We start from the raw sequence: 9,981 nt of genomic DNA, 5'->3' as shown, positions 1-9,981 counted from the left end.
CTGTGTTCAGAAAGTAAAAATCTAAATGAGAAAGATCAAAAAGGATGTTAAAGGTGTAAATGCTAATGATAATTGTACAAATATTATTACTTACTTATTACATAGATAGACCAGCATTAAGTCTAACATTACACATTTATAGGTTCAATGTCACACTTGAGCAAAAGTACAATGCTTTGCACTGAATAACTTCCTGTTGTACACTTTTTTGCAGGTCCCAGTTCCATCACTGATGCCTCCTGGGTAGAAGTTGATCGTGGTCCAGGTGCTGTTTATATGCTGATAGAATATATACGAGTGAATGGAGGAACTAGAGTTATATTTTAGTTCCTTTATCCTTTTCCCCTCATCACACCTTAATTCCTGTTTTGTTTTTTTTTGTACATCAGCGATAAATTATCACGTAGGCTTATTTTGTGTGTCAAAGCAGCTAAATTGGGGTGCCCTGATAGCTTCCCGGGTAGAGCTGGCACCCCATGTAACAAGGCTGAGTCCTTAATGTAGCAGCCATGGGTTAACATCTGACCTGGTATTGGTAGACTGTGTGTGTGTGTGTGTGTGTGTGTGTGTGTTGAAATCTTCAAACTGTGAACTTTATTTCATTAAGAAGACAGCAATGTGTACAGTATGTGTGGTCACAAAACACTGTAGAAATTAAAATGAGACATTAAATAAACAGTCTTATGTAAGCTCAAACACATGGGGATTTTTTAAATTTGATTTGAATCTTTTCATATTGGTGTTGACAGACTCACAGGAAGTCCACAGGTCAGGAATACAGCCGCTACAACAGATGGTCAATCCGCCGACGCCAGCCAAGCATTTCCATGGTGAGTTTTGGTCAAACAAACACTGTAGTCACAAAACAGTGTCTGTGGATTTAAGCAAACACTGTAATTTTACATAATTGGTTCTTTCATGATGCCTCAACTTCTTCCTCCACAGCAACAGACAAAGTTGCTCTCCTGATTGGCAACATGAACTACCTCTACCACAATCAACTGTGTGCACCCATCGCTGACGTCCACGAGTTGACCAACCTGCTCAGACAACTGGATTTCAAGGTGGTTTCCCTGCTCGACCTCAACTGTCAGGAGATGCACAGCGCTGTTACAGAGTTCCTGTTGCTGCTTGACAAGGGAGTCTACGGTTAGTTTCTTGTGCATCTGGACAAAATATTCAAAAACTTGTTTTATATCTGTGTCTGTACTTTTAAAGACTGTAACAGGCTATACACTTCTTTAGCCCTACATGATAGTCAATTAAGCTAAAAAAATAAGAATCTGACTAAGCATCTGTGCCAATTTTACATACATAACGTTTTTTAAAAATACTTTTGATACTAGTACTACATGCTAGTAACACACCTATTCGTCCTTCCTTCAACAGGCTTGCTATACTTTGCTGGTCATGGTTATGAGAATTACGGCAACAGTTTTATGGTTCCCATTGATGCGCCCGCCTCCTACACGTCAGACCACTGTTTGTGTGTACAGAATATATTGACCAGGATGCAGGAGAAAGAGACGGGACTTAACGTATTCCTGCTGGACATGTGTCGCAAAAGGTGAAATACATTTTTCGAAATGAATTGAATGATGTGCCAGCTTTTCTTTATGTCAAGTTCAGATTACGTCCACCACTGTACATATTTATGCTTCTAATGATTTTCTTTTTAGAAACCCAAATGATGATATCATTGTACAGCCAGGACTGATTAAGGTGACAGCAAATATAGTGTTTGGATATGCCACGTAAGTTTCTGAGTCTTCCACACATTCGTTTTCAAACTGTGTTGGGTTTTTTTTTGCTCAGAATGAATCCAGTGTTGGAGACGGTAAAATAAACATACATGTCTGAATCATTAAAAAAAAGGTGTCACTGGTGTGTAACTTGTTGTGTTTAGGTGCGTAGACGCGGAGGCATACGAAGTGAAGAGGGAAGACGTGTCAAATGGCATCTTCATAAGCTTTCTCAAACGGCGAGTTTGTGAAGATGAGAAGGTCACAGTCATGCTAGACAGAGTGGCTGAAGGTATGTAGAGCACGTGAGATTGCTAACTTAGACCTACAAAATAATTGTACCAACCAGGCATGCAATAAGCTGCTATTGTTGCATGGAAGGTATGATTACGCCTGACATGTATCCAAAGTAGCTCCTATATGTGAATTTTCTTTTAGCCATTTATTTTGCTTTTGTGCTTCCTTGATTGTGCAGAGATTATATTCAGATTATTACTGTTTAATCTGCATCTGTTTATCTGTTAGTGACTTTATCAGATAATCAAAACTTACTTAAATGACAGGTGTAATCATAACTTTACCTGACCAACCACTGCAGTGTTATTCTTTATAGTGTCAAATGTTTCAGTCTTGAAGTTCCAGGGCTCTGGTAATGTGCATGTTGAGTCAATGAAGTGCATTACTGACACACCTAAATGAAACATCATCGTTGTTATTAGTTCCACCTGTCTGATATGAGGACTTCCTGTTGCAAAGTATTACTACCAGTTGCAACAATAGCAGCAAATAAATGCAGTTCCACATTTCTTCTGGTGCACAAAAATGTCGGGAAAACAATTTTCTTTGCCAGGGAAATGCACCAGACCCCTGTGAAAGTTTTCAGTTTGAATGCACCCGTAATGTGACTGTTTCTGTGTGGGACAGCGTATTCACAAAGGGAAAAAGATGGGGCTTGCTCTAATATTGAGCATGTTGCCACTCAGTCATATTACAGCATTGACAGGTGATGGAGCACACCTCTTTGGGTTCTAGTCAGATGTGCAACTCTTTAACAGCAATAATTAATGCATATTAAAATCTGTTTACTCTTACCAGACATGGGTCGTTGTGACATCACACGAGGGAGGCAGGCTCTGGAGCTACGCAGTAATCTGTCTGAACGGCGTTCCCTCACCGACCAGATTCAAACAGCAGAATGTTCTGCATCCTATTCAGCACGAAACCTGCAGTGGGCTGTTGCTCATGGTACTCTTTTCACTAACATTATATTAAATGATGAAATATTGAGAAAAATATTATGTTTGTTTACTTTATTTAATGTTAGCATGAAATTCAAACATTTTTCTCTTCCTTTGTAGTTCTACCTAAGAGTCTCTGCCTGCAGTTTGACTGCGGAGTAAAGGTTCAGCTCGGGTTTGCTGCAGAGTTCTCCAACATCATGGTCATCTACACTCGGATACTTGAAAAGCCCAAAGAGATTGTTTCCAGCTGTGCTCAGCTTACTGACTTCCCTGAGGTTTGTTAGCCAATATTACATATGAAGATTTGAGATTTTAAAGATACACAGAGACATTTGTTCTGGCCTACAGTGACTCGTCATGCTTGTGATTGGGAATCCTTCAGTGTTTCACAATAAACTATATCTTAAGCAGGAATTAATTTGTTATTGTGGATGCTTGTACACTGTGTTCTACGTCACTTTGGCAGGATGTGGAAATTGATCTGAAGAAGAGTAACCAGGAGACTCTGCTTGAAGCCGGCAGTTTGTTATTGATCAAGGAAGATCTTCCTTCACCCGAGCTCCCAAGTCGCTACACACGCATCCGAGGCCTGCAGAGACTTACGGTCAGAAAGCTGATAAAATCAAAATCAAAATGTATGTTGAAAAAGATGTAAGTCCATAATTAATTTCTCTAAAGCTAAAAAACACATTTTGCTCTTTACTGTCTCTATAGACGGAGCTCACATTCACTGTGTGCCTTCATTACACTTACTCCAACATGGATGAAGAAGTAGAGGAAAGGCAAACAGTGACAGTCGGTAAACCACTGGTCTCCAAACTCAACCTGCATGAACCACGACGGCCCCCTGCCTGCTCTGACTCCTCATCCTTCAGCCTCGACTCCTTCAACGTTCCTGAGTGCTCTTCCTTCACTGAGGGCTTTGCCTCTGCTGGTTCAGCCTCAAACGCGTGGTCATATTATGCACAAACTGGCAGAGAATCGTCCACCACTGACTCTCCAACTTCATCCAGAAGTGCCAACGTACCAGAGGAGACCGACAGTCCTGAATTATTTGACGTCCCTCAACCTCTTGTTGCCAGCAAAAGCTTGACCCACAGCCAACAGAATGACACAAACCACACATTTAGTGACATGTACAATTTTCATTCTCATTAAGCATTATGAAACCTATTCCCATTACACGCTGATAAATCAGAAGCACACATCAACAAAAAAATATGGGAAGAAAAAGCCTGTGAAATATCTGTTTCAGAGTCAAACTATGTTTTTGTTGTAAGAATTGGATACATTATAATGCACTGAAAATATAATCACACTGCAGATCAAGTTTGACATGTGTTGTTTGTAAGATGGAAGAAATAAAACATATTTCTGAAATGAATTGCATAAACTCTTCAGCTGTTATGTCAAACAATTTTGACACCCTATCAAATGTCATCGCTGCATGTGTGAGTTCCTTGTTCAACCTTTTAAACACTAAATGTGTGTTTGCAATCTATTTTTCAATCAATGTTGTCAAATAAGGGCAACTCGCTCATCTCTGCCTCTGCAATACAACTGTACTGCGCCTGCGCACTCCCGTCAACTGGCTCTCACCGCGGCCTCCATTTTGCAGCAGTGTTGCTAACCAGCTGCTTCCACTCGCGGTGCAGCGTTAGTAAATAAAGTGCATTCAAGGGTTGTTTTCAATCTGAAGAAGTACTTTCATGGATAAAACTATGGCTGACCCATCAGCAGACGTGGAGGTTGTGGAGGGCGCCGAGATCCGCAAACTGTCGGAGCTGAGAGTTATCGATCTGAAGGCCGAGCTGAAGAAACGAAACCTGGACACCACGGGCGTGAAGAGCGTGCTGTCGGAGCGGCTGAAAAAGGTCTTTTATATGCTCATTTCTTAAACTACTACACGCTCAGTTTTAATACAGAAGCGTGTGTTTTTGTGGCGTCGCGAAGGCAACCTGTCAAACCAACGCAAACGAAGCTAATGCTACATTAGCTGACGAGGGCCCATTGACCTGAACTGTGCGCTAACGTTAGCTGACGTTAGCTTTAATTAGTTACGTGCTGTTTGTGGCCTTTTTACATAATTGTTAGTTGACTTTGGTTGAGTTTTAAACAATGTCTTGTACAGTTTATTAAAGCATCCGTTTGTCGTTTTGTTTAAATCTCCATAAATAGGCAATCGAAGAAGAGGGTGGAAATCCTGATGAGATTGTGGTCGCTCCGGAATTAGCCCCAAAGAAATCAACACCTAAACGGACAAGCAAAGGTAAAGTTTACACCACGGATCATACAGCGTGTGGACAAGCTGTGACACCCATTAGTTTCTGTTTAGACTGTACTGGAGAGTCTACTGCTCTGATACATGATAACACTAACGCTGCCTTCAGACATAATAGAAAGTACATGAGTGTATGTGTTTTGTTTTATGTATTTTGTATTCCCTGTATGTTTGATGGTTGATCTCAAGGGGGTTTATCCTTCTTATAATAAAAATGTAAATACAAAATAAAATAATAATGCAATAATAGTATTCCAGTGTTACTTTACGTCAACCAATGTGCGTTTATTCCCTTAACCAATAGGATTGCCACTTAATGTTGAGTAATTGTCAGTGTGCAGTACTTGGAAGTAATGTTACACTCAGTTGTCATTTCATTAGGTGCATCTTCATTTAAAATGCTTTATTTAACTAAGAAGTCCCTTGAGATTGAACTCTCTTTTACAATAGAAACCTGGTCAATACAGCACACTAGTTACCATTTAAAGAGAAATAAAATAACATGGCCCCTAAATTCTTCCAATGGGACTAGATCATTAGGGTGTAGTAGGTTTCGCAAATTATACCAATTCCTGTAGCAAAGTAAGAGAAAGCTTTTTTTCCCCTGGCTCAGTGAAAACCCTTTAAGAGCGCCACCTGGTGGAACAAAGCTGGAGTTTCACTTAAACAGGAGAGTTTACCCAGCATGGGCTTGTACACAAAAATATATAAAATGAAATTGTCTACGTAGACTTAGTGACGTCCAGTCTACCGAATCATAAAGCGGGAACAGGAACCAGAGTTAAAACACACAGCACTATGGTACACAGGTTCGAAAAGGTGGATCGTAGTAGACGTAACGTGCACATAGACATTATCAGTCCAAAACACATACAAAAAGCCTGCACATCTTAAAACAAACCTCATTTTTTCATGAAGGATATAATATTCTGTTTTTGTTCAGACTGTTTTGGAGATCATTAAACTTCATGGTCATTTTTGGAGGCATTTTACTGAGAGTAGATAGCATCTGTCAGTAATACAATACAATACAATACAATACAATTAAAGAGCACCAAGAAGAAGCTTCAGCTTTCAAATGGACCACAATGTCCGTTTGAACTGAAACATAATGTTCATGAAGGTATCATTTACTTCAGGGCTGTTGTGTTGGACCTAAATATGAATAGAAACTAAATTAATTGCTTGAAGTTCCTTGAATAACATGTTAAACGTGTCTTACAGCGCCAGTGATCTCACAGTGATTGTAGAGGTGTACACCGTACATTAACAAACTGCATGTCAGAGCTAGAAGTAGTACTACTATGAGCGGCATGTTGAAAATGTGGTTGGACAACAGTCAAAAAGTTTGCACTTGTTTTTTCCAAGGAAACATAAATGGGGGTGAAATAACAAAAGCTACTTTTTTATGAGTCATAAAATGTCAAATTTTGAACAACAGTTGTTGTATTATGGTGTTGGGTGTGCAAAGTGTAGAGTTGAATCCCCACTTCTATAACACAATTACAGAACATTTTAAGATGCGTAAATGTAGCACATATCTCTGATGTATTGGATTTCATTAAGATTGTCCACCTCCGGTAGAATCTGACTCACAGCAGTTTTCTCTGATACCTGTAAGACACCCAGAATAAGACTTGTTCTAAACTAAAGCATACTTTGTGTAGATACGAGGCAAGAGAATGATGAACCAGAGGACAGCACTATCGAGGACGAATTCCTTGATGGCCATGTGAGTTTTCTGAAGTTTTGCAACATTGGAAGGTCTCCTGAACAACTGCAGTGTTGTTAATCTATCTTTTCAGTGTTTTTTTTTAAGTGAATTTCATCTTTCTTTTTCAGGAAGAGCTTCAGGATGATCATGAGAACATGCAGGAAATGGACATTCTCGACATGAACGTTCTGGATGAGACGGAGAATGACAACGGGATACCAGCCGAAGACGACCCCGACAATTTTCACGAAGACGCAGTGATGAATGAAGAGAATGATGACAGGGCCCTCGAGTCAGAAGATGAAGTAAGAGGTCCAGAGGTGAGAAACTAGACTATAAACGTGTCTACTAATTTTAGTCGATTATTTATCTAACTGGCCTAATGTTAATGCATTTGTATCTATTTCAACAGATGGATGAGTCCGAGATGTTAGATAATCATGAATATACGGCGTCCTCATCAATCGATATGGTATGTTCCTTTTCTTTCATGTATGTAAATCCTGTGATGAAGCTACAGTAAAACTAAATGTCACAAATGGTCACATTCATTAAGACAGTCATTCTTTTTTCGCAGGCTCAGGATCCAGATGCAGACGACTTGAAAGAAGAAACAGGTACTGTAGTAAATGGGTTATAAAAAGGTGGAGGCATCTTTTCTTACAGTGTTGAGCTTGGAATGCAAACACTTTGTTTAGTTTCAACCAGGATGAGAGACTGGAAGCCCAAAGGAAATTGCTGGCTTTGTGTTGAAATTGGGTTAACCATAATTAATAATATTACTGCTATATATATTTCTCAAGTTTCCAGTTGCGTTCTTGCACAAGTAAAACAGCAGTGGTTAACACTTCGATGCACATTGGCAGCAATTAAATGTCAAGGCTAGGGAGGTGTGAGCTGTTGCAGGTGATTGCAGTGTTTCTAGGTTGCCACATGAAGATCAAGACAAAGAAGATCAATCAAGATTCATCAACTGTTACGACTTTTTAAGGACACTGACTCAGAAATCAGCTGGATATGAAATTGCTGGACTTGAGCTGAAGTTTCTGGTCTTCACGAATGGACACTGGGAAAGTCAAAGGCTGAAAGAAGACGGGACTGCAGCGAGAATCTACCGCTGCGCTGCTGATCTTGTGGCTCTCTTCAGCGCTGAACTCTTTGTCTGCTCTGGATCAGGTGAACAGAGTGAAGTGGTTCAACTTGAGAGATGAGCCAAAGTGTCGCACTAGTTGCTTGGTTGTCCTCCAGCCTTTGGGTTCTTTTCCAGTCTCTCAGTAGGGTCTACTTCACCCTTTTAATACATAGTTCTAAGAGCACAGGCCAGTGGTCATGACGTTCCTAATCCAGGCCTTGCCAGTTCCTCGTTAACCATTGCTGTGTTTCAGAAGTGATTAAACTCTGTGCCATTCTATTCCTGTTAAATCCGTAGAAAATGACAAAGTAGCCGGGTCTTGTTTATCTGAGCCGCTTAACGAAGATCACCACCAGAGCCACGAGACGAGCCCTGAAGAAGAGCAAGCTGCCACCGCCGGAGGGGAAGAAAATGTGTCCGACATCAGTGCCAAGTCCGACAAGGCCGCTGGAGATGTGGAGAGCGACAGGGATGTTGTGGAGACTGATTCCAATGAGGTTGGGGACACGCAGAATGTCCCAGAAGAGACATTTGACGCTGAAAACAAAAGCTCGCAGGCTGTTAGTGTAAGCGAACAGGGTGCTGTGGGTGAAACTGTTGATTCAGAAATGGGGTCTAAGAAGGGGGAGGAGGATGAGAAGACAGAAGAGGAAGCTGCTGCGGATTCAGCCTCGACAGTGAAAGAGTCCTCTTCTGTAGAGGGCGATGATCAGACAAAGAGGTTTGTTGCTTTCTGTCTACTAGAAACCAAAATGGCTATCTCTGTTGCATTGGCTCCTTTGTGCTAGCAAAATTTGGATGCTCTTTTGGAGGTAAAAACGTTCTGTGCATTTGTTCGTTTTCATTTGTCATTCCTTACACTCACCTATCCCACTTTATTACCCATTAACGAGTAACGTACTGGGATTGCCATAGGGTATAGGTCCATTTATTCACCGTTAAATCACTGCACTATGGTACATGATGGGCTGGTCACTGTCAGTTATGTATTATACCATAAAACACATAAGTATATACATCTGTGTGATGAGAGATCCCAGGTATCCTCACTGCTGTATATTCATGGCTTTTTTTCTTTGTCTCTAGCTCTGAGGAAAAAGATGGCAAGACAGAGTCAAAAGATGACAAGGGTGAGTGAATTAAGTGGTATTTTCCTGATCGGGTCCTTCAAATTCAATGGATATTTGCTCATTGACTTATTGTGTATTTGTGTGTAGCTGCTGGAAGTGTTGCTGCAGCAAGCAGTAGCAAGAATCTGTGGGTCAGTGGTCTCTCTTCCACTACCAGAGCAACTGATCTGAAGACTCTCTTCAGCAAATATGGCAAGGTTAGTCTATGGAAACTATCCCTCGACATTGTCGCCAGGCCTAGAATTTACAAGTCATTTATATTTTATGGAGGATTCCCTGGTCACTTCTACATCTCTGTCTTTGCTTCCCCTCCACTATCTCTTTCCATTTCCTGCAGGTTGTTGGAGCTAAGGTGGTGACCAACGCCAAGAGCCCTGGGGCTCGCTGCTACGGTTTTGTCACCATGTCTTCCACAGAGGAAGCCACCAAGTGTATCAGCCACCTTCACAGGACGGAGCTGCACGGCAGGATGATCTCTGTGGAGCGGGTGAGTGTTGGAGGAAGATTTGTGCTTCATTGTAGTGTGATTGTTGGCTCTCCCAATGATTGTAGGTACCAGTCAGATAAACACCTTTTATGGATCTGAGTGAATCATTTGTACGCAGGACTCCATCTACTATTTAATTTAAGTTCTGTTAGGTGTGATAGGAGAACTTTAAAAGTTTTTCTAACCTGATGGATACAATCGTTATTACACTTCACATCCAGTCCTAATTAGAAAGCCATATATATATATATATA

General features: G+C 40.8%; 2 protein-coding genes across 3 annotated transcripts in view; both read left to right on the top strand.

Annotated features, from left to right (window-relative positions):
- malt2 (MALT paracaspase 2) overlaps positions 1-4,336 on the top strand; it is a 7,830-nt gene extending 3,494 nt beyond the window's left edge. The window contains exons 8-17 of the mRNA XM_035652700.1: positions 215-265; positions 750-830; positions 946-1,149; positions 1,390-1,567; positions 1,680-1,754; positions 1,907-2,034; positions 2,838-2,987; positions 3,101-3,258; positions 3,450-3,587; positions 3,698-4,336. Coding sequence (XP_035508593.1) covers positions 215-265; positions 750-830; positions 946-1,149; positions 1,390-1,567; positions 1,680-1,754; positions 1,907-2,034; positions 2,838-2,987; positions 3,101-3,258; positions 3,450-3,587; positions 3,698-4,141 — 1,607 coding nt within the window. The 3' untranslated portion in view covers positions 4,142-4,336. The remainder of the gene's footprint in view (positions 1-214; positions 266-749; positions 831-945; positions 1,150-1,389; positions 1,568-1,679; positions 1,755-1,906; positions 2,035-2,837; positions 2,988-3,100; positions 3,259-3,449; positions 3,588-3,697) is intronic.
- Positions 4,337-4,567: 231 nt separating this feature from the next.
- Positions 4,568-9,981, top strand: part of safb (scaffold attachment factor B) — a 9,928-nt gene continuing 4,514 nt past the window's right edge. For both annotated transcript variants that reach the window (XM_035653033.1, XM_035653031.1), the window contains exons 1-10: positions 4,568-4,857; positions 5,162-5,252; positions 6,932-6,996; positions 7,107-7,298; positions 7,391-7,450; positions 7,556-7,595; positions 8,408-8,831; positions 9,197-9,240; positions 9,328-9,437; positions 9,578-9,727. In XM_035653033.1, coding sequence (XP_035508926.1) covers positions 4,693-4,857; positions 5,162-5,252; positions 6,932-6,996; positions 7,107-7,298; positions 7,391-7,450; positions 7,556-7,595; positions 8,408-8,831; positions 9,197-9,240; positions 9,328-9,437; positions 9,578-9,727 — 1,341 coding nt within the window. In that variant the 5' untranslated portion in view covers positions 4,568-4,692. The remainder of the gene's footprint in view (positions 4,858-5,161; positions 5,253-6,931; positions 6,997-7,106; positions 7,299-7,390; positions 7,451-7,555; positions 7,596-8,407; positions 8,832-9,196; positions 9,241-9,327; positions 9,438-9,577; positions 9,728-9,981) is intronic.

Source organism: Morone saxatilis, unplaced genomic scaffold (assembly GCF_004916995.1).
Source record: "Morone saxatilis isolate NCDOM2014 unplaced genomic scaffold, NCSU_SB_2.0 Contig12, whole genome shotgun sequence".
Lineage (NCBI taxonomy): Eukaryota > Metazoa > Chordata > Actinopteri > Moronidae > Morone > Morone saxatilis.
The sequence above is the reverse complement of the archived record's forward strand: the minus strand, read 5'-3'. Positions and strand labels throughout refer to the sequence as shown.